The sequence below is a fragment of the Lonchura striata genome, chromosome 1, assembly GCF_050655825.1.
Source record: "Lonchura striata isolate lonStrDom1 chromosome 1, ASM5065582v1, whole genome shotgun sequence".
NCBI lineage: Eukaryota > Metazoa > Chordata > Aves > Passeriformes > Estrildidae > Lonchura > Lonchura striata.
In genome coordinates this window covers 49515801-49541266 of record NC_140703.1, presented here as the reverse complement: position 1 = coordinate 49541266, position 25466 = coordinate 49515801, and the positions used below count along the sequence as shown (strand labels likewise).

General features: G+C 35.3%; 1 protein-coding gene across 8 annotated transcripts in view; it reads right to left on the bottom strand.

Moving 5' to 3' along the window:
• RBM26 (RNA binding motif protein 26) overlaps positions 1-25466 on the bottom strand; it is a 49987-nt gene that overhangs the window by 18960 nt on the left and 5561 nt on the right. For 2 of the 8 annotated variants that reach the window (XM_021529384.4, XM_021529388.4), the window contains exons 2-14: positions 19969-20087; positions 19141-19277; positions 18147-18235; positions 17336-17574; positions 15249-15509; positions 13096-13335; positions 11455-11622; positions 10963-11103; positions 9830-9941; positions 8874-9033; positions 7321-7485; positions 3705-3836; positions 2638-2709 (exon numbers count right to left, since the gene is read on the bottom strand). In XM_021529384.4, the coding sequence (XP_021385059.3) occupies positions 2638-2709; positions 3705-3836; positions 7321-7485; positions 8874-9033; positions 9830-9941; positions 10963-11103; positions 11455-11622; positions 13096-13335; positions 15249-15509; positions 17336-17574; positions 18147-18235; positions 19141-19277; positions 19969-20087 (2035 nt within the window). The remainder of the gene's footprint in view (positions 1-2637; positions 2710-3704; positions 3837-7320; positions 7486-8873; positions 9034-9829; positions 9942-10962; positions 11104-11454; positions 11623-13095; positions 13336-15248; positions 15510-17335; positions 17575-18146; positions 18236-19140; positions 19278-19968; positions 20088-25466) is intronic. The other 6 variants (XM_021529386.4, XM_085576446.1, XM_021529385.4 and 3 more) reach the window with 3 other exon arrangements.

The window sequence follows — 25466 nt, the reverse complement described above, 5'->3', positions numbered from 1 at the left end:
TTTCATATGCAGTTGGTGCAAAGTAGAGCTTGCACAATCAGCAAGAAGTAACTGAAGTACAAGGAAGTCTTCAACATTATACAGCACAGGAATAGACTCCTATGTCTCCCTGTTCTCTTTCCTACATTTGTAACGAGGTCTGAAATTTCTCCATGACTTACTGAGAACACTGAGGACTGCTTTACAATCTCCCTCTCCACAATACCTGAAGATTTCAACTATTCTGTTTTCTTAGCCTGTTCCTTAAAGTGTTATTTGGCATGGTAATATTGAAAAATCCATGGCTAAGTCCTAGAGATAATACAGGTATGATCTTGTCCACCTTGTTAGCAAATACAAGAATTTATGTAATTGGAATGATTTCCAGGAGTTTAAAAATACTTTCTATCTATGTGGAAAATTAAAAGATGCATGCAGATTCTATTGGTCACCATGCACTCCATACAATAGCAAAATGCCCACCAACAGAAAGGGAAAGAAAGAGACAGACAAGAAACAGAAAGGCAGAAAAGACCAAGAGCTTCGAAGAATTTACAACAGGAATGGCTCATATAAACCCTTTGCACTTCAGTGTGGTATTTTATACTATTTCTTCCCACAGTAAAGTGTTTCCAAGAGTATGCAGCGCATAGAAAACAACAGCAAAAAGAAATCAACATGTTATGAGGTACTACAGGAGGTGATACAAAATGCCCTAAGCAGGTCATTACAAAGATGAAGGATTTTTTTCTAAATCTATTAAAGAACATTTAAGTATGCATATCTGACTCATACAGTTTCTATTACAAAGTAGCTTTAGGACAGGCTACAAGACAAACAAACAGAGGATCAAGCAAAGACAAAAAATACCAACACATTCCTTTCACCCTGAACTGTCTTCAGGGCAGAGTGAACCACATCTCCTCATGTCTTTTATGTAGATGTAAGGAGAGAAGCCACAGCACCAACACAGACAAGTCAAAAGCAACACTAAGGTCTTCTAAATCGCTTAATACTATTCAAGAGAAGCAATAGCGTGAATAGCATTAATCTCTTCACAAGCCCACAAATTTTAAGTCCCTATACACAATGATTGTTTTAGCACCTTTTCCTCCTGCTCTTTGAGAAGAATAGCTACCTGCTTTCTCACTGCAAAGTTCTTGTCAAACCATGCACTCCATCAGGTGAAAAAAAAAAACATCTAGGACATGACACCTCTGTTTTTGATGGATGTCAATCATTTTACTTCTAATGGTTATAGAATATAATGACTGCAAGGTATTTCCTTGTAAAGAGGCAGTAGTAGGTAAAAATAAGTCAAATCAGGTTTTAGAATCCTACTAAAAATGCCAAAGGAAACTGCTGCTCCACAACTCATCCAGTGAGGAGCCCAGCCACTCAGCAAAATCACATCTGTACTGTAAGACAACAGAACAGAAAAACATCCTAGCATAAAATTTACTCTTTGTAGGAAAGTATTTCAGGGTAACTCTACTCTTCCAGAATGAGGAAAAGAAAGTATTTCCATTCAAGCAGCAAGCTGAAGCAGACTTCCTATTTCTAAAGTAAGCACGTGTTATGTATGTAAAATGTAGATCAGGAATACACAGCAAGGTATTTATCTGCAACTAATTTAGAGTACCAAGAATGGAACTAATCAAACTAACAACAAAATACAGGCAAGACACCTTGATCAGTGCATTCAGGTGGACTGCTGGGCTTGAAATGAATCAAAGACACATTCTCTAATATGACAACTAATATTACCAACTTCAAGTATTGTTGCCTTTCTGTGTTAAGTATCTCTGGAGTGAATTTTACCTGTTAGATGCCACTTAATCCATCAACTGTCATATTGAAAAGGGGTGGGAGAGGAATGTGTGTGGGGAAATACAGTAGATGCTTCATTTATTTCAGGTCAAGCTAATTCCCTACAGAAAAGATATATACCTAGACAAAGGAATCCTGTTATGAGGTAAAACTTTCTGTGTTTCTACAAGTTTTCTCAAATGAATGTTAAAAACATTGGGGAAGCCTATCCCCTGAAGTGCTAAATAGATCTGGAAACATCCATTACAAACTTTGCTACTATAGTAAGCATATCAACCACTTTGTATTCTGAAAATTGGAACCATTGGCCAAAATATATAGCTCATAACTGCAATTCAGATGCACCTTTTCCCCCTTACCTTTCTATACTGATTAATTTTCACCATTATCTTTTCACAAGTACTGCAAATTGTAAAACCAAATAAAACAGTAAATGTTTACAGCATCATCTTTTAAGGGGCACAGAAAACCAGAAACATTTTACAGAACTGCCTTCTATAGTGTCATATGTAATGTCAAAATTTATTTATTTGTAAAATTTATTTTTGCATACATCTAAACAAGTGAGGATTATGGAACATATTTCTTTTATGACTGAATAAAAGGAACCTGACAGATTAAACAAAATCCACAAAATAGCAGCTTTTATCCTTCTTATAATCATTTACCCATCTACTGAGTTTTGACTTATTATGCTTCCTAAAACCAGTCCTTCACAAATTGTTTTATTCATAGTTATGAAACAATATTGACACAAGGGGTTTGATAAAAAAATTAATTCTACTGAAAATAAATATGAGAGGAGAGAATATGAGACAATTTTCTTACCTTTTCAGTTGTTGGAGTAACTGGCTTTGACACAAAACCCAGTCTATCCTTCACAGATAATTTAGTCACATTCTGAGAAAACAAAGCAAAATTATAATTCAAATGTACACTACAAGCACTAGCAATTTAGAAAAAAATATTTAACTAATAAAATCATAGACTTTTAAGCAACAAGAAGATAAAAATAGTCAAACAATTGATAAAATTCATTTTAGATACTTGATTTTGTAATTTATATAAGTCTATAATTGGGTAAGACAACTACAAAGCCAAATTTGGAATCAAAGATTATCCTACATATTTTTTGCAGGAAGTTCAAGACATGCTAGCTGGCAGAGGATTATCTGCACAGGCCCTTTTAAATACACTACAGATCTTGTGTTCTATAATCCGCTACTTCCAGATTACATCTGCATCAAATACTGGAAGTTGTTGGAATTTAAACTAGAAATGTGTTCTGATTTGTGCTGGTCTTTCTTTCCAGAGGTAAAACCAAAGCAGCAGTATAATACTAATAAGGAAATGTTGCAAATATAATAAAACATTAAAGACTATTTCTAATGGGAGTAACACACCAGGTTCTGTCACTATTCACATGGTACTGTGGTTACATTCTTCCTTCTATTAGGGGAGATGAACAAATTCTAAAAATTCTTCTAGATATAGAGCTTCATTATCTAATGGTTTTAGGTGTTTAACAGATAAAATACATACACATTAAAAAAATTAGCTTTTAGTTCTCTGGATAGAGACTGACTTTATTTTGAAATCTATCACCAGCAATATGACACAACAATCCTGAAACAGTCTGAAATCCTTTCAGTTTTTCTTTTTAAACTATGTAAAAAGCTAAAATACTAAAAAATTAAGTACCAGGCTTAGGTAGAAAAGCCAAATATCATTGCACTGAGGAACACTTTAATAGGAAAGCATCACTAACAATGTAAGCAGAAGCACTTTGAAGTAGTAAATGTGTACTTGCACCACAGAACTAACTGGTACCTTCATACACTACAAAACCTATTTCAGAAAGAACAGGCAACTGAATTTCTCACCACAATACAAACCTGAGCGACTTCTGTGTTGGCACCCTGTGCTTCTGCAGGTTCAATATTACTCGCAGGTACGGGGCCGAGCCGCTCCTTCACTGACTGCTTCACTACAGGCAAAGTGGGCTGCTGGACTAAGGGCTGGATCACCTGCAACACCACCCCATCCCCCAAAAGGCACAGAGCAAGATTAACAACAGAAGGCTGCCACACGTGTCATTTTGTTGTACACAATGAAATTACAACAGAATTTATGTTTACACTTCTTCCCTTCTACTATTCACCTGATGGGATAAACAACCACTTAATGAGATTTATTATGTTATACTGAGTATTTGTGTAGCGCAAGTAGCAATAACATTCATTTTGCACTTACAGCTTACAGAAGTGACCAAAAAACTGATTTATTTCTATTAATTACATTTACTCAGCCTAACTTTAATTCTGCCTGTTAGAACAAAATAAAATGTAATAAATTGGTCTTCTGATTTCTCTTACATCATCAACTCTTTCACCATCAACCATTTAGTTATGAAAAGACAATACAAACTTGTACCACAAAGACTCTCACTTTTTACAGTGATACGTCCTACTTTTTATCTCCTATGTGTTTTACTTGGTCAAAATAGAAAAAAAAAGGATATAGAAACATACAGTCATGGGACTGAAGAAAAGAGAGCAGATAATCTTTGAATCTACAATAGATATACCCTGAGAGTTAACACCTTTCCTTTTTTTCCTTCGACAAAAACATTCAACAGTTAAGACCAAAAAATATGCTTCCAAGCAAGCTTATTGTCATATTTATAGCTCTCAGAAGGTCACCTAATCCATTTCTCTCCACTGTAGGGCAAAGTCAGTTATGCCATTACTGACAGTATCTATCTATCTCGTTCTTACAGATTTCAGTTGAAACAGGTCCTGTCACCTCCCTAGGCAAAAGTGCTTCAGTATGCTTCGGCATTAGAAAATGTTTTCTTAGTATTTAACCTAAATCTCTTTGTGCTGCCTTTTAGGCCCAGAACTTCCTGCCTCAGATGTAGAAAGCTTATTATTTTCTGCTTCTTGGCAGAAGTCTTTTATTTGGTGATTTATTATAGTTGGCTCCTACATCTTTATCTAAGTACTTCCACCGCTCTTGGAAATTCTACAGCAGAAAATTTCCAAAGTAATCCTGCTGATAAAATAGCAATGGTGAAGCAATTGTGCTGGACCAGATACTACTGAAGGGACAACTTAAAGTCAACTGACTTTACACTAAAGAAAATTCAAAAGCCTGTCCTGGTGCCTGATAGACAAAATCTGTTTGGAAGCCATTACAAATATGGGTGAAATTAATTAACATAACAGAAATCTTGACAAAAATACAAATATTTATAGTATATGAAGAAGTATAAAGTTTCCATACTACTCAGATATGATACCAAATATTAATTTCAACAAAAAGAGAAGTAAATATTCATGCTCCTGAAAGACTTATGAACAAAAAATACCTGTTTACTGACTCAACAATTTGTTAAATGTTATGTCTTGGAGTAGAAGAACATAGAAGCATTGTACTTAAAATTTTAATTTCCTGTTCAAAGTTTTTCTTGTTACTGTGTGCCTTCTGTTGCTGATAACAGACTTAAAAATGCAGTCTGCTGACATGTGCTGAATGGATCTGAAACTGTCCCCAGGACTAAGGGGAATTCATTCTCAAACCAGCAAAGTTAACTTGCTAAAGGTGGTGTGATTGGAAGCTGTTGACATCACTGAAAATTATGGGAATACAAAAATATCAAATATATAGATTGCATGTTTGTTTGGAAATATAGAGTTAATACTCCAATAATACTCTGAATAGCATAACTGGCAAACAAGCTGACAGCATACTCCAAGCTATCCTTTGAGTAAGGGGGAATCGCTGTAGGAATGTAAATGATGTATTCCACTGCCCTCTTCTGGCTGAGATGAAAATCAAGCTTAGAAAATAAAAACCCATTTTGAGCAGCACTACTTTAGACAAAGCACTAAAGATATTGATAAAATCTAAAGGATAAAAACAGGGAAGACAGTGAGATGTCATTACAACCGAATTTTTGAAGATAAAGCTCAGGGCAGTTCTTACAAAGAAGGAGAGAAAGAAAACTGTTAAAATGCTGTACAGCAGGATTGCCATGGAAAACCAGGTCACTTGATGACAACACACACTATCAAGAGAAAGTAGGAATTCCCAACTCAGAGCAGCAACCGAAAGAATCTTCTAACAAGTCATTCACATATTACATCAGCATACATAATTAAGTGACCATTTCTTCTACAGAGTCTGTCTCATATTTTTGAAGTGCAGAATGTACTGCTCCACACTGATGGCAAATCCAATAGAGCAGGACACAGATATTTTGAAGGACTTGCTACACCAGCCACTAACTGAGAAGACTCAACTCAATAACCCAGAGAGCCATGGTGAACTCAAGATTCCTCTTCTGCTTGAGTACAGCCACTACTGTACTGCTGACAACTCTGATTTGGCTTGACACAGGTTACAGACCTACCCTTCACAACAGTAATTGCTGTTTTATTTTTTAAAATGTTGCCAATGCTGCTACAAACATGACAACTTCCAAATGTTCCTCTGCAATTCAATAAAAAAACTGTAGATTAGAGCATTTCAGTTGTAAGGGACCTGCAACAATAATCTAGTCCAACTGTCTGGTCACTTCAGGGCTGACCAAACGATAAAGCACATTGCTAAGGATACTGTCCAAATACCTCTTAAAGAGGGACAGGCTTGGGGCCATCAGCCACCTCTCTAGAAAACTAGTTTCACTGTCTGACCACTCTCTCAGCAATGAAATGCATCATGCCCACTCTGGACCTCTTGTGATACACCTCCAATCCATTCCCAGACATTCTATCCCTGGATATCATAGAGATCAGCATCTATCCCCCTACTTAAAAACATCCCAGATCCCTTCCTAGAAAATTAGTCTCTGTAATGCAGTTCTTTTCTTCCACTGTTGTTTGCAAGTCCTTAGATGTCTATACACAGAGGCACCTATGTGTAAAACAAATTCTTCTGTTACTTCATATAGTACGTATGCTCAACAGGGAAGGGAAAGGGAAGGGGAAGGGGAAGGGGGAGGGGAAGGGGGAGGGGGAGAGGAAGGGGAAGGGGAAGGGGGAGGGGAAGGGGGAGGGGAAGGGGGAGGGGAAGGGGGAGGGGAAGGGGAAAACCAGAACCTCATGGAAGAAAATGGACATTATATTTCATGAAAAGAAATATAACTCTGCTTCCTTTCTTATGTTCACCAGAAGAAATTAAAAAAGCCTATATTAACTAAATCAAAATAATTATTATTCAGCAGAGAGCTGCATCAAATCTTGCTTGACATGATAACAGAGTGGACTACACCAAAAATCACAGGCGGGCTTTCCTTAAATATCTTCGGTCTCATTTTGCTAATCAACTTCTGAACATCGTATATCAGGTCAAAGAATTTACAACTGAAGAGTGACTTTTGGAAATTAATGACATGAAGTAACTAGTCATTATTTCAAAGGGACTTAGTTTATTTGATATAAACAATCTCAAAAATGCTTTGAAGATTCTTTTTTACATAATATACTAAAACAGACTTAGATCCTCTACCTTCTGTGTGGTAGTCTGGATTTGTGGTGTGCTGCCTTCTCGATGCCAATAAACTTTAATAAAACGATTATTTAATACTGCTTCTGTACTTGATATAGCTTTCTTTGCTTCTTCATGTGTGGCAAACTGAATCAGGGCACCTTCTGGATCACCCTGATATGCAACCTAAGATTTAAAACAGAAGAACAAAACTTATCACACAAAGGATTCTCATTTGTGTCTACATTAGCATTAAATCATTAGCTTTTAGGCTTAGAAGCTTACAGTTTACACCCAGTATGTGTCATTAGATAAATACTTTCCATTCATGAGCCCCTTTGAAAGGCCTGTTGTCAAAATTAACCTTGAGTTTACGCTAATAAATTTTAAGAATAGTTAAAAAAGTCTCACACAAACAAAGTAAAGCAAAACCCCCAGTCAACCAGTATTTTTGTTTGCAAATATGAGCAGTTGGTAGTTGGTTTGAAAGACAAAAGGAAGCATCAGCAAAGTAAAGAAAATTACTATGGAAAATGCAGAGGTCAGATAGTAAATATCCTATGTAATATCAGAGCTAGACAGCAAAGCTCATTTTGATTTTCCTGCTTTGAGCATTAACACAATATTTTTGCTTCAAAAGCCAAGACTATACATTTTGCAAGAAGAGCATCGCTTCCAGTCTTTGTGTACGTATCTGTCTCTCCATACACATCCACATCTTACTTGCCTTAATGAATAATACTGCCTGCTAATACACCCATAGTCTTAGGTAAACTACAGAAAAGCTAAAGAAATATTTAATAGCAATTAGGAGAGGTTTAAAATCCCTCAGGTGTTCAGACAGGCACAGAGTGTTTATTCTGTATGGTATCAGTATGTACAATAATATTGTTGCACTTCATTCCAGCCCTCAGTGCAAACAAGAAAGGGTTTAGAAAAATGCATGACAGCATCTGAAACTTGTTGATAATGAAGCATGGTGAAAGGTCACATTGAGTAGCTTAGAGACCGAGTATGAAATACTGATACTACATGTGCAGTCTGCAACATGTAACATCAGCCTAAGTCAGCCCCTAGTTATTTCACTGCTTTCCCCTCTCTTCAATTGCTTATTAGGTAATTCCAAGAAATCACAAAGTAATTTTAAGGGACAAATCATCATTACAATGGAAACCAATTATGTCACAGGGACTGCTTTTTGCATAAGAAATGCAGGTTTTTTGTATTTACAATTTGTCTCTGAATATACAAAGCGTTTATGATAGCAGATCCAAACTCGATAAAATGGGTGAGAAAAATCCACATGCAATCAATTTTACATGTTTTAAACAATGTCTCTTAAAAGTCTTATCACTGAGGAACACGTTTGTTCAAAATCTAAAAGCAGTCTAGAACATTTCATTTCTGCCTCTTCAATGGCAGAATCATTAGAAACAATGAGATCTTTTTTAAGAAATAAGTTAGGAAAATAATAAAGAGTCTCAGGGAACTAGGAAAAAAATTGCCATTCTTCTTTTAGCAACTACCACTACCTTTACATCAAAGCATACTGCTTTCTCTTTGTTGACTCTTACCTGCAAATTGACTAGGTTTCCAAACTTACTGAAGTGCTCATTAAGTTTGCTGATGTTGTTAAGTTCTGGGGGAACTTTTCTCAATTCAAGTTTTGTATTTTCGTTTCCAAACGGCACCTTCTTCTGGAAACCTGGACTATTTGTTCTGTTAAAATTTTGCCTGCAACAAATAAAAAATCAAGCCAGAAATCCATAGAAAACTAGCAAACACAATGTTAAATTGTATATGCTTACACAGAATCATATGTGTTTGAGACACAAAGATCTGCAGACTTAAAAAATAATACCATTTTCTAAAAGTGAAGGTGAGTACAGGTCACACACCCATACAACTGCTATCTTCCCCACTTATATTCTCAGTATACCCCAGAACATAAATCTGTGGGATAATTCATATTTATTTGCTCATGTCAGGGAAATTCCTAACTTTTAATTGCTTCTCTCCAAAACCTGTTTCTTAGCTATTCCATGAAACTTCCCCACTAGTGTTTCAAATAACTATCACTTCAAGGCTCTCCTCACTCCCAGCAATTTCTCAAAATCCCTTCCAAGCTTGCACTCTGTTTTTTCTCAGTAACATACCTGGCAACTCAAATCAAAATAGCAGTAATAAAATTCACATTTCACAACTAAAATCAGTCATCTCTAACAACTATCACACTGCAGCTTCCCTGTTTCTTATATCATGCCAACTTTCAAAGAAGAGATCTTCACATCATCCAAAGCAATTTCACCTATCTGTATCCTACCTTTGATAGAAGACAGTCAAATAAATACAGCTCACACTATATTATGATTTACTTTAGTACCATTAGTGCACTCACGGTTTCACTTGTTTGCAATTTTTATATATATATATATATATATATATATATATATATATATGTTTCAGATCACAGTAAAGCAATTAATGAAATTCTAGCCCTTAAGCCAATACTGTGTTAACAGTCACTCACTTGTCAAACCAAGTCTTCTTTGTAGGAACTCCACCATCCCCTGCACCAATTGTTCTTTTCCTGGATTCAGCATCTACCACTATTCTCATACTACTTTTATTAGGAGGTTTTTCTGTAAATAGATGAGAAGATTTTACTTTTTTAAAATTTATTTTCTGCCCATTTGATTGTAAAAAAGTATTCTGCTCACACTGAATTTGCACTGAAAAGCACAATTGTTTATTTTGAAATTACTATGATTCTTGTTCTGACTGAATCAAACCCTGGTCACAGACTTCTTAATTATCAACAGATGTTCTGAGAGATCAAAATAGCTAATAGCACTCATTTTGTCACAGTAACATCACACATACAGAAAACAAAAGAGGTGTGACAGAAGGCATCTGCTTTGAGATGACTGCGCTCTGATTCACAATGATTCACAATGTCCCATGCAATACTCTGAGGCTCACACCATTCCAGCTAACACCTCCATTCTACTATTAGATGACACACACAAAAATGGCCATGATAGGAAATGCACAGTACTCCAGGGCAGTAACACCTAGGAGCAAGATTTATGGATGGACTGGGAAAGGAGTCACTTTTGCTGAAGAACAGGAATCACACTGGGGGACTCCTCACTGAAAATACACCAACAAAAACATAGTAAGATTAAATAGAAATACATACAAATGCAAATAAAAACCACATTTAAAATGGTTTTATCCCTTTTCCATTCTTATTTTGTGTGCTGCTGCTTCTTCTCAGGACCACAGGAACTGTGAGGTTAAGATTATTCGTGCATAAAACTGCTAAGAGATAAAAATTACTCCCTCCTCTCTGTAGCAAAAATCATCCTGAGATTCTACTATAGAAACATTAACATTTTTCTGTCCAAAAGATATACAAAGTGACCAGTTACTACAGCTAACAGTAAACTGTGCAATACTCTAGCGAGAGATTGCATTCTACCTGTAAAAATGCACACACTAAGAAATTATAGACATAGTTCCCTATTCAACTAAACATCTCTTAATTCCAGGAGATTTTAGGAAAATGCTGTATTTTCCAGTATTTTCTGGAAAGTTCCTCAACCTGCATTAATGTAAGAAAATCAACTAAACTAACTAAGTATAGCTTTGAGAGCATACCTCTGGGTGGTAGATCCATATCACCTGATGTGAGTCCTATCAAATTTGGTCTTTGGGCATGTACTCTATGTCTATACATAGGTCTTGAAGTATTTGTTATACTTGGAGCTTCTGGATTATAGCCATCTGTGTCATACGTTTCTGGTAACAAAGAAATTGTCTAATTAAAATAAATTGCAGTTAAAACCCTTAAGGTTTCAGATATAATAATTTAATTTAATTACAAGATAGAGTTACAATAAAAAAGTTGTATAACCACTATCATAAAAATGGTCATGCCAAGTTTTCTGTTAAACACAGAGAAAATATTACTCTCCAGTCAAAATTCACATTTAAATGCAAATTTTACTTCAGTCTTGAACTAAGTCTGAAAATAAGGATGTTAATTTACTGTCACAATCTATAAGATACAAACATTCTCCCAATCTATGACCATTATAATCTCTATAAAGTACAGTATAATATGAATCAATGTTATTCTATTTAGCAAACCTTGTGGGCAAAGCCTCAGTACTACACCTGCTGTAAAAAGAGAGGGTGGAGCAGGAGGCGGCTGGTGATGAATACCCGTGGTAACAACAGTGGGAACTGAGCTGGTTGCTGAGTTTGGGGGGGCATCCATGCCAGCAGGCTGCAATGGTGGAAGGGGAGGGGGTGGTCCTGTCAAAAACAAAGGAAAATCCTGCATTCATTTATTATCCACTACACTTTCATTATACTCCCTTCGTAAGGAAACTGATCTGAAACGCTTTTAAGGTCATTTAAGAAAAAAAGGGCTGAGAGGGCACAGCTGCAGACTTGATGCTGTACCGTAAAATCACACAAAACCACCCCCAACAGCAAATGACTCAGAACTTGGATTAGACAGAAAAGCATTTGAATCATTTAACATTTCACCAAACACCTTCTTTCTACAAGTAAAATTTAATTGCTAGACCAGTATTCATCTTTACCAAATGAAGCATTTTAAAGCTCAATGAAAGCTGATCAAATAAACAAATTCTATTTTTGAAGTAGAAAAGTATTTTTTAATATTACAAAAATATGCTATGATGACAATAACTAACTTGACTGAAATTATGTTTCCAAACACTCAAGAAGAAATCTTCAGCTCCAATGGAACGGTTCTTAAAATTGAGGGAGTTTTTTTGTTTGGTTGGTTTGACTTTTTTTAAAACAGGTAATGCGACTCTTTCGAAGCTAAGCAGTCAAGCCTGATCTTCAGTTTAATCATTGTCAAGAGCAGGTTTTGGAAAAAGTTATAAAGTGATATATCTGAACTTGTGAACCGGATTTGAAAACAGCATGTAACGCAGAACTGACCAAACCAGAGGAAGTTACATTCTATGTTAACTGAAATAAATACATTCATTCATATATTTCTTAAATATATTATCAATAGAAATTAAAATAGTTTAAGAAACTTCCAAGCAATATCAAATATCAATTACTCTGGAATAATTTTACCAAGTGGGACACCTAAGTTAGAAAAAAAAGAGAGAAAGGAATAATCCCATAAAACTAACATAACACACAAGGCAACTGAGCACTAAACTTCAACTACTTTATAAATGACAGCCAGGCTGTCATTTATAAGTTTTCATGTAATTTTTAGTGCTTCAGCTGAAGTACTTTCCAGTGAAACAGTAATCAAAGCTGAGACTATTTCTTAGTTACTTTACAAGTTTAGTTTTAAAATTAATTCCAAATGATATTTTCAGGCATAAATTTGATGTGGTCATGAATTATCTTTACTTCTATTACCATGAATGAAACAGTAAGGATCAGTTGTTTCCAGGATTTTCCCTTCTTTGACAGTAGTCAATTTTGGACAACCTCTCCTATAATACTGAAGGAATTGAATTTTGCCATGTCATGCTTTTGCTTAAATACAATGAAAATATTATTCCATATTAAAGAGTCATATTTAGCATGCAGCATTTTAGAACAACCAACTCTGCAACAATTATCATCAGACAGAATAATTTTGAGGTAAGCTATGCCACAGTAGAGCACAGTTCAACTTTCATAATACAGCTGTAATTCTTCAAAACAGCGTTTTGCATTGCGTATAATTCAAGTAAGATCCAGACTTTTATATTAAAAAAAATGGGGCTTATCTTTTTAAATTACCTGTTACTGGTGGAAGGCTAGGTGGTAGGGGGCCTGGTGGCGGTACTGGAGGTCTAAGGTTAACAGGAGGAGGACTGAGAATTGGAGGAGGGGGAGGAAGTCCAGGAGGAGGTGGTCCTTCGACAACAGGGGGTTGTGCTGGAAAAGGCAGAATGCCAGGAAGATTCACATCTTCTACCACTACTGGATCGCTTCCATGATCAAAAGGACACATGTCTCCTCTCATACAGAAACCCTTCTCTGAAATATCAAAAAGAACTGATGTTAGTTATTCTTGAAGAGCTAATTCTGCACTGTATCATAACAAGTGGTGAAAACAAAAAATGAAGTCTAGATGTCACCACATTAACAAAATCAATTTGTTTCTAAGCAAAAAGTACAGACGCAAGGTTTGAGAAGCCCCTATTAAAAGTTAGAAGTTAATATTATGAAATTCCAACATGAGCAAATTCACTCAATTTTTTCCTCTTTTGCAATTATTTCAGGAAACACTATAACCATTTGCCATAGTTTAATGTTTACATATAACAGACACATTTGTAAATATTAAATATATATAAATAAAAATGAATACACATTCACTTCTTTTCTTTTACAACCAGTCAAACACAGAAGGAGGTCAGAGGCAGGCCACAAAAACTATCAGAACCACCTGTCTTAGGAGGAAGGGCTGAGAGTTGGGTCTGTTCAGACTGGAGAAAAGAAAGCTCAGAGCAGTGAATTTAAGTACTCACTGCAGCCTTTATATTTCAAACTTTTTGGTGGAACCTGAAGTGATAGGACAGGGGTCATAGTTTTAAAGTAAAACATGGTAGATTCAAAGCAAATATAAGAAAAATTAATTACTATAATGAGGGCGATTAAACAGTGGAAGAGGTTGGCCAGAAAAGTGGTGGATGCCCCATCCTTGGAAACATTCATGGTCATATTGGACTGGGCACTGAGCAACAAGATCTCCTTGAAGATAACCATGCTTACTGTAGGGATGCTAGACTAGATGACTTTAATAGGGCCTTTCTATCCTAGACTGTTCTATTATTTAGCAACAGTGTCCACAGAAACACCACCAAAATACCAGTCAGTGCAATACAGGGAAAAGGCTGAAACACCCTCTGGTAAAATAGGAAGAAAGAGGAGTGCCCACTTCCTCAAGTCATGATGTGGAGAAACAGTATGTACTGCCTAATCTTCATGAAGAGCTATAGAGAATATTAAATTGAAATGTTAAACAAGAACAAAAATTCAGTAGAGGGTAAAGTCAAATTTGAAAGAGCAGTATGATGGAAACGTATAGCCCCTGAAGAGAGAAAACTTCAGAACAAAATGACACATTCACAATTCCAATTACTCCATACTGATGTGATGTACACTGGCAAAGCTATCTTCATAAGTACAACTCTGCCAACACTTGGAAGCTCAGTTTCCCATTTTTTTACTTAAAGAACATTCTAATCAGAGTTCTGAATGTAAACTGGCCCAGAACTTAAACTCCTCATTGTGGTACACAATAATAACAACAACAAAATCCCTCAGAAGCAACTTTACAGGAAGATCTAAACTCTCCTAAGCTCACAGGTTGACTGGCTGAGTTTAGTTAACGCACTGCCAGCTGCAACAGCCTCTTGTGCGTATTTTGGCACAAGACATTTAAAACAAAAGCATAAGACAGAGATAAGTGAAAACCTAGCCTGTTTTAAGAAACACCTATACAGAATGAAATGAACCTGGGAAGTTTTAGCTCTAGACCTTTCTAGTTAAAAACTGTCTATTAGATAAGATAGAACAAAATAGGATGAGATCAGTAAGGTGCTAACTATTGTTAAAACCACCAAATACAGTATTTGGTTAGAACATGACCTAACACAAAAAAACTGGGTAAAACTGGATTTTTTAAACAAATTTTTAATATACTATTTTTAATTTATACAAAATAGTCCTAGCAAGTAAAAAAAATAGACAAACACTAAAACAGCAAGATGTCTGAAGTTAGTAAGAAGTGGTAACATGGTAAAATTTGCAATCAAGAAGTGTGCAATAGAAAAACCCCATTATACTAGGGAAAATCAGAGAAAGAAGGGTGAATTACCTCAGTCTTTTCAGAAAGGGGACAATCATAGCTGCAGGAAGCAATTGAAAAATAAAAATGTACTTACCATCATAATCTCTACAGCGTTTCTTTGGCAGCGGAGGTCGTCCATAGGAGTTGTGGTCCAGCTGCTCTTCATGGAACTCTGACCAACTTTCAGTAGTGTTATTTCCATGATGAGCAGGAGCAATAACAGTAATAGTACTGCTCAGTGTAGGGACAGGGTAGTGGCCAGACGAAATATTTGTCACAGAAGAAACTGGAGTATAATTGTTCTCTAATGGATCTGTTCTATCCATGTCATATTTTGGCTTTCCTAAATCCCTTTCTGTAACAAAAATATAAAAATAAACATTATACTGGATCATTCCTTATCCACCTTTTTACCAGAAGCAGCCATTACCCTCTAAATATCTTTACTCCACATCAACTCAATATATATGCACAATAATTGAAATGTTTTACAGGTTGCCCTAAGTGCCTGTGGAGTCTCCACCCTTGGAGTTATTTATAACCCAGCTGGTCCTAAGCAACCTGCTCCAGTTTATTTGTTTTGATAAAGGGTGTTAGACTACACCACCTCCAGAGGTCTTCATTAACCTCAACTATTCCATTATTCTATGTTTTGAAGGTTTAACCAGAAAAATAATAATCTGTGAAGTACATAGTCAGGCCCTGGGCTATTTTAATAACATATATCCACAGTAGAGCAGATACCCTATTTAACTTCAGGCAGAGTACATCTTCTTTAGTAAAGCATGTACTGTAAGAACTTCAGATGGAAAGTTTTTTTGAATAGAGGGAAGCAATAGCAAGAAAAGGGCAACCATGGCTTGAAAATATTATAAAAGTTACAAATCTTTAATGTTTCAAGACAATGCTATTGTTGTATCTTCATTTTGTTGATCTTCATTTTCTATTGCACTCAAATGCATGTATTTATTCCATGCAAAGCTTTGGCTTAATAGGTGAAATAATAATGCTTGACAGGTGTGGAACACTCCTGGGCAGATACCGTAAGTAAAATGACCTTTTATTCTGAATACATACAAACGATTCTCTCTGTTTTCTACTATTACCACCAAATAAAATGTAAGTGTCCCAATTAAGACAGACTAGTTATGTCTTGACATAGGTTAATAGACTTCACTCCACATTAAAGGAACATTATGAAATATCTTAAAGATGCCTCATCAGTGTGGGTAAAACAGGCTTTTCTTCATGTTCTGAGAAAAAGAAAGAAAGCTTTCACTGTAAAATATTGTCCATAAGGTACTGTCATTTCAGTTTGTGCAAATAATCCTTAAATTAAGATTTAATCATGTTGTAATCTTTTAGTTAAACTGCTGTATGTTATTTAATTTGCTTGTTAATAAGTTGTCTGGAAAATATTTACTCTCATATTTTCAGAAATATGCATTCCTAGTTTTAAGGCTGGGTTACTAAGGCCTGTTTTACAGAAAGAAAAGTAATACACAGGAGAGTTCTACCAGACTGTTTTTTACCCATACATTGTCTAAGACAGGACAAAGATATAAAATTACTTTCACTGCTCTTTTCCAATTTACCATTAAAAAGTATTGAGGGGAAAAAGCACTCTTTTCAGCTGAAAAAGCAATCCTCTTTTCAAAGAAGTTTAATTCCACAAACTACAGTACTAAAGCTTTAAGTCCTACAGATAGATGCACAAATGCAAATATTTATTGTAAGGATTTCAGCCCTTCACCTATGACACTAAAGAGGGGGCAAGACCAAAAGAACTGAGCTGTACTGTTCTGCTTGGCAAGTCATTTACTGTCAAACAGGCAATTTCTCTGCCAGTTCCACCTTTATTAAATACAGTATTAATTTCTGTATCCCCCTAAACCAGATTCTGAGTTTCCTAAAACTTAATGAAATGGAAATAACTATTTTTCTGTCTCTCTTGCAACAATGCTTAAAAGTGGCTGGCATAGGCACCTCAATACAAAGATATTAAAGAAGAACAGAGGGTAAGAGAAGAAAACTGGCACTGAGAACACAATCACAGAAGCCTCATTTCCCCAGAAAACAAAGATAAATTTGAACAAAGGAACAAGAACAATAGCTGAAATTCTAGTACATTTAGAACACAGTTTTCACGTAAAATTTCTAAATTTTGTAGAAAACATTCACCGTATTTTAGAGACCAACTGTTGGTACCTCTGCTTCGTGTTCTGCTCCGGCTTCTGCTCCGGTCTCGATCACGGTCCCTCAACCTCTCTTTGCTCCAGCTCCTACTTCGACTCCTGCTGTAGCTCCGACTCCTCCCTCTCCGTCTGTTGTATCGATCCCTATAGGAATCTCTTCTGGGAGGATTTCGGTCATAATCCCTCTTCCGAGAACGTTCATCTTTTTTCCTTTCATCACGGCTTCTAAACATGCAATATTAGAGGTTAATTACAAGAATTATTAAACCATAATTTGAAATCTTAACTACTTAAAACTTAAAGAAATGTCAGTGGAAAACTAGAGAAGAGCTACAAATTGTACGCAGCTTAAGGCTACTTCTTTCTTCTCAGAAGGATTTTAAAATTAATTTTGCTTATTCGTTTTATTTTTACCATACCTAAGATTTTAAAAGATATATAAATTTCTGTCTCTGACCGATACTACGTATTTCCCAAGTGGGAAACACTAAGACTTATTGAAGGGAATACTTCTAAATCAAAATTCAAACTCAGCATCAAGCAAAATAACTATTGCAATATAAACCACAAATCAAACAGCAGAATTACTCCTAAAACTCTATGGATAATAGGTCTGTACAACTCAAGAGATGGGTTACACTTACACACACCACTTAACTACATATGCGTAAAAGCAATAGAAGCCTTCATTTTAGGCTTACTAAATGACAACACAGAAACAAAGTATTTAATTCACTAAAAAATCCAAATCCATCTGATTACTGATATAATACAAGGGGTTAAACAAAATTTTTTACCTGGTGTCTCTGTAGCGAGAACTTGACTGAGGAGGGCTGTGATTTAATCTTCTAGAGAACTTTTTCTCTCGCTCTTCCTCTTTAACTATCTGAATTCAAAGCATATATAAAGTAGATCAAAACATGAGTGCACTAAAAATGCAGACTTCTGAATAACCAAATAAAACCAAAAACTCTGAACACTGAGCAATTAGCAGTAACACTGAAATTAAATATTTTAGTCTCTAACATAGTAAGAGAAAATTCATAAAATGTTTATTTATCTCTAGGAATATTCAAAGCCCTGTTTGAGAGAAAATAAAATAATCTTTGTAGTGCTGCACTGAAAATATAGTACTTTTACTGTAGGTAGAAAAAAACCATATTAAGGCTTTGGGAGGATTTGAGAAGGCATGGATATTCAACAACCAACACCAAAGTCTTTTTTACATCTGCAGGTTATTTAGTTCAGTTCACACTTAAAACACCTTCATGCAAGCAAACTTGGGCTGCTACTGAAAAGCACAAACTTACTCTTCTGGCTCAATCAACAACATAAACACTTGTGACAAAAGGATGTTATCTGTACCAAGTGGCTGAAGGAATGAGAATTGCAATTTAGAATGGCAGCCTGGATTTATGGAGAATTAAAGTGCAGCACAACTGCAACAGAAATCTTGACCAGAGAACTAATGCAGGTTGTACTGCAGCTCCTACACTACTAAATAATCTCATTTACCTTTGCCTTGGCAAAACCACCTTGGTTTACGTTTGAAACACCCACTTGTGTTAGAAAAACTGTGCAGCAGTGCTCAACATGCCAAGCACAAATCTTATTTATTTTAATGCTGTTGTATAGTTATTAATAATATTATTAATAAATATAAACTATTATTGCTATAGACTATAATAAATTGCCAATAACTATTACTAATAAACACTATGACGTTGGACACCTAAGCAAATTACATGAATGACGAAAAATATGTACATGTAAATTAAAATCAATTCCCACCTCTTCCTTTTTTGTCTCTTTTTCTTGGTGCTGAAAAAATTCTACTTTCAGGCTTCCTGATGATGGCTGTTCTGGTGGAGGTAGGTAGCTTTTTGTATTCACAGCATCAAATAGTTTTTCCACAAATATCTGAGTTTCTGAAAGTAAAGAGTGTACAAATATCCATTATACAAAACCATGGTTAACATTTACTTTAAATAAATAGTAAATAACTCAAATAAACCCAGACAAGCAACCAAAACCTGCATTCAGCAAAACAACAAAGAGTATTTTCTTTAAATACTGTGTTCCTAATTTATATTTTCAAAGGACATTTACAGAGTCAAAAGACATGTCAATAATGAGCAATGTTTCACAAAATTTTTCAATTCTTGAATTATTTAATGTCTCTTAATAAAGCATCTGGAAAAAATATTTCCGTCATATACACACAGAGGTTCAATACTTGCCCAGGGAAGTTGTGGATGCCCCAGCCCTGGAAGCATTCAAGACCAGGTTAGACAAGGCCCTGATGAACCCTGTCTAGTGCAAGATGTCCCTGCCCAGGATAGAGAGCTGGAACTACAGGACTTTTACAGTCCCTTTCAACCCAAACCATTCTATCGTTCTGTGCCTCTGCAAGTACTAACAAAACATATACCTAATATATGCGTGCTAACCTATACACCTGGGCCTTTTAAAATTATGTTATGAAAATTGAATTACATTCTACAAAGTAACAAAGCTAATAAAGAGATCAAAGACCGATTCTATGGTAAATGACTGCTTGAATAAATTGAACAAGACAGAATTTTCACTCAATCTTAATTGTTATGACAAAGTCCATACCTTTCTGAAGAAATACATCCAGCTGATCAACACACAATGCCTTCAGCTCCTTTTCACTTTTATCCTTCTTTACCAAAGCCAGAACATATTTAGCTAGGGCAGATGGATCTGCATCACATCTGCAAATAGATCAGTTAGGAAAAAAAAACAATTTAATTACAGAAATTAACGTCTGAAACTAGTATGACCAATACATATATGGGGCATAATAATTTCCTACCAAAGCAATTGAAAAATACTCGGGTGTATTTTTCAAAATAGAGTCCATATAGATAACATTTCTAAGTATTATTTTCCTTTTCAAGAGAACAATTGCCTAGAATATTTCCGAACAACGCTGCCCAGAGAACATCAGAGCTAACTACAACAAACTGTTTTATAAGAAACAGCCTCAATTGCCTGGTTTGTATTAAAAACAAACGGAATGAATACTTCCCTAACTCCTCAAAGGTGGAATCAGTAATTCTGAATGTAACACTGAGTAACTGTTATCTGGGAAAAGTCAGTCTAGCCAATTACAAATTAATACAGTGATACAGTAGAAGTGATCTATGCTACAGAAAAAAATCAGACTCTCAAGTATTCTCTTAAATACACTATTGAACATTCTTATTACTACTTACATATGAACACCATGGAAACAGAAACTGATTTTTTCACTTTCAAATTTAGTTTCAAAAGCCTAAATTCATATATTTTAACAAAGACTTCTGTAAGAGATAAACTGAAAAAAGGAGGGAAATTTAGGGGATCGTTATCCATTTGGCATCTGAATTCAGAATTCAACCTACAATTAAATACAGAGCACCTTAGTGTAGAAATTGATGGTCTTATGCACATTAACAAGGAGCTTAGAATGAAGAAAGCCATGTATCCACATTCAGTAGAACATAATTTAATATAAGTGGCATCTTTTTTTTTTCCTACAATGTTTCACAAACAGGAATCTACAATGAACTTGGTGGTGGCATTGTAAAGCCTGCCAAATCAAGTGAGAGTACTGCATAAAACCATTCATGTTTCAAAAAGAGTAACTAATGAAATAGTGAGACACTTTCTTAAACAACTTAATCTCCTTATTTACCATATACCAAAGGAACACTTCAGGCCCCACAAAACACCACAAGACTGAATGGATGCATACCAATCATGTGATAAAGACAACTTATTTGGGTGGTCATCAAAGTTGGTAATGTTTTAAAGAATAACATGAAGAAAATATTGCATTAGTGCATCCTAACTGTACATTCTGTCTAGCAAAAAATGACCAATAAGAAAAATAAATCCATGGTCAGGGAGTTGCACCAAATATGAACACTACACAAATACTGCCCTAGCATAGAGGTCTAATAGTCATAATAAAGGAATAAGAAGTTTGAAATCCCTTCTACAATGAGTAAGATACAAATATTGAAGCTTAATTATTAATCTAAGTGTTGATAATTGAATTTACATTATTTTGGACATTGGGCAAAAGAACCTAATTCCCTAAACAAACACATCACAACACCTAATTGCTCTCACCAGAGAAACTTATCTCCTGCACAGCAAGCAACATCCCTCATGCAAACATATCTGCTGAGCAAAGGAAGCCTATCTGTCAGCATCACTCATGGAGAGGCTGGGCCCAGCACAGAGAGCCCTGAAGTTAAAGGTCAGAGCTTCAAACATAACCCAGCATCCTTTAAAAAGCAGGCAATACTAGAATTTCATGCTGAAAAAGCAACTTGGGCTGCTAGTACATGTACCACTGTATTCCATGTTAGTCTGCATAATTTATGGATACAGGAAACAGGAGTTCATAATCATTGAAAAAGGACCCACGGACACTAAATTAACAAAATGAGAATATATACTGCTAATGAAAAACCAGACTGCACAGTGACTTAAAATTCTTCAGAAATGTTTCACATCTAGTTTGCCCCATTCAGGTCTAGCAATTCTTTTTCCAGAAGAAACTGTAAGTCCAAACACCAAGTCAGTGTACAACTTGACACAACCTCATACAGTGAGAGCAGTAGGACTCTTTAATGCTGAAAGCACTTGAGCACATCAGCCAAGCAGATTCTCTAAAAGCCCACTGTGGAACAGTATTCATCACAGGCTGTATTGAGCGTTTTCACACAGCCTTCAGCAGGCTCAAAGACCAGCATTTTATAATCTCTCAAACATTGAATTGAAAAGTTATTAGCTTTTTTTACTGTTTCTTCATGCAACCTCAAAGGCACTTCAGATTTTCAATACTTTCCCAGTTTCAAGTTGAATTGTGTAATGGAAAATTAATGTGCTGTTTTCATCATGACAGGTGGGGAGCAGACAATTTTCACATGGTTATCCTCAAAAGTTTTCCCTTTTTAATTTCAGTTTCCATAAATTTGGTTCTCATTCGATAATACAGTCAGCTGTCGTTCCAAATCTGCTACAACTTATTTAAATGACATGTGGACTCAAAATTTGGGGGGGTGGGGGGGGGGTGGGGGGGGGGGGGCGGGGGGGTAGGGAGGAGAAAAAGGATGGGAAAAAAGCCCCAAGGCAGTCTAGAAGGTAAAAACTTAGTGCTCTTAACTACTACAATGTGTTTTAATTCTCCAGCTCCTACAGCACTGACTATACAACCTCATATTCAGTTTAAAGCAATTCCCCTTTCAGGAGCAGGATACAAACCAGAAAATCTTCTCTGGAAAGCCATCTAGACTGTAACAAAATCAACAAACCATAAACTATCCCCCCCAAAAAAAAATACCAAAAAACCCACAAAACCACACAAAACCAATAAACAAAACCTCAAAACCCAAACAAACAGATGATGTTTAAAAATAATAAACAGTTAACGCTTTCATTCTCCCTGCCATGATGACTTCAGAAGTCTTAGCAATCCTGTCCACCCAAGGACTTGAAGTCATCCACCCAACTCCAAGATATGCTTATGAAAATATTCTCAATGAAAATGTACTATAATTTGCAAAACACAGGATCACCACTCATGCACGTTTCAACATTTGTCACCCTGTAAGGCCACATATGAACAATGCAAAATAATCATACTGAATTCTACCATTATTATCATTCAGTGTGTACAGGGGAATTTCTACAACAATAAGAATTTACATGCTTTCAATTTTGGCTACTTAACAAATATTATTTTTAAAAAAATACTGACAGGCAAATTATTTCAAATTAACGCTAATCAAGCAATAATGAATACAGTGAGTTTTGTGGCAGAGATGAAGATGCTTTTTTAAATCAACACTAGGATTTTATGGGCTTTCTCATAATTTCTTAAAATTAAACTGCAAATGATCTCTACACAGATAGAGGCTGACATCCTTTTTTAGCTACTGACTTGAAACACAAGTCCCTTCTATATCTCTTCTTCAAAGATTGAAAAAACCCACAATTGATCTGTTTTTTCCATGCTAAGGTGAAGACTGTTTCTGCAGATAGTATCTTAAATAAATCTAACAAGTCTATAATATGATCTCTTATGGCTTTTCAAACTCTTATAAAATGCTTTTTTTAAGATTATGCTAAAATTAAATTGCTAGCAACCTCAAGTGGTGGAATAGAGGACTAACTGGTCTCAAAAAATTAAAGTTTACAAAACTGTGAATAAAGGAAGTCTGCCTGAAAATTTCTTCATAGCTATCAAGAGTTCTAGACATAATCTTTAATAATTTTGTTTGGGGGGAGAGTTTTTAAAAAGCAAATCCTTTCTACTTTTTCACTCAAACGTAATTCTGAAATGTTCTGTGTAAATTCTCCATCTACTAGTTTAGTCAAAATCTGCTGGTTTGGATTATGGGGCCTTGAGTTTTTCTGATAAAGAAGATCTTATGTTCTCTAGTTTAACAGTATTTTCTTAGAGAATAGCAGCCTTTGTGTGCGAATAATACGCAATATGCTTGCTCTGTCTCTATTGTGCATACATGGATTTTTCACTGATTTTGAGCTAGATTTGTCAGTTTTTCTAAACCTCTTTGTCTTGCATTTTACGCTTTTATAATCTACTTTGTTTTGTTAACAAGTAATGTGAGAATAAAGCAAACAGTAAAGGCATCCATGCTGATGGTAGCAAATATACAGTGTAGCACAAGGATTTATCATACTACATATGCATCCTGCTATATTCTTGCAGATTGAAAGATAATAGAGAAAGATCTTTAACTAGCATCTCAAAAAATGAGAATACCACCAACACATTTCAAATACTCTAACTTGCTCTAAAAATAAACAAAAAGTTTATATTTTGATTCTACTGCTCATTGAATTATATATATTTTCAATTATTAAATACAGGTTTGAAACCTTAGCTAAACTCAAATATACTGTGGTACATCAGTCCTTACCATAAATACAATTTGTGCATTACAAGTGTGACAGAATTTTATACATAACTTCATTATGATAACACCTGGCTACTAGAAAAATGGTCACATTCATCAAGGCATGTTGAAAAACATTTCTCAACTCTGATTTCCCTATCTTCATCCCCTCAACATCTTGTAGGCATGTGCTGCAAGCACTAATACACACCTGTAATCACAAATTTCTCCTCCTGTTTTCATTTTTGTGTTTTCTCTAACAAACAAACCAACAATAGCTGGCATAAGTAATCTAAATTAATTTCCACCGCTGCAAGTACATCCCAGTGTGTGCTACCACTAAACACCATACCATGTTTTCTTACACCCAAGTTCTGAATATATACCATATATTCAGAAATATATATATATCATTGTTCCTAGCAATGGTATGTTTTTAAAAATGTTTTTACCTCTAGTAATACTCTTTTGCAGTCTGTACTCTCGAAGTCAGAAAATACATAGTACCTATTTTTCTCTCTTAAACAAGGGAGATTGCTCATATAATCCTGCTTTAATAAACAGTATTGAATATACAGGCATCAATGGAAGAATTCTCTTGCTAGATCTCTACCTGTTTTTACGAGAATTATACGGATACCTCCAATTGCTATGCAACAGATAGAAGCTTCAAAAAGGAAAGCAATTCCCTAATATACTGCTCAGTCACAGAAGGAACAGTTCAATAAAGTCATAGGAAAGTTCAAAACCTCATGTTTCTGACCTCATGTTGTTTTGCAGTCATTATTTGAAATTACTATTTCAAATAAAGATAAACCAGAAAAGCTGAAACTATCAGGGTAAATTTAAGTCTTAATTTTTTTTGCTGTAAATAATATTTGAAAAAGGAAAAGTAATCTGGCTGAGCCACCTCTCAGTACAGTATTTTCTTCTTATTTGAATACTCTGCAATTTATTAAACACTTTTTAACATGTCTGTTTGCAATACTCACATTTTTGTAATATAAAATATGCTCTGAGAACCCACTTTGACTTTTTTAATCACCAGGCAACTGCAGAGTTTAGCCTTAACTGAGAAATGCAGTATAGGTGGAATAGATATTAAAGGTGTTTACAAGAACACATTAGTCGTGTAGCTGTATGTTCAAAAGTCATTATTAACACAGCTTACACTGT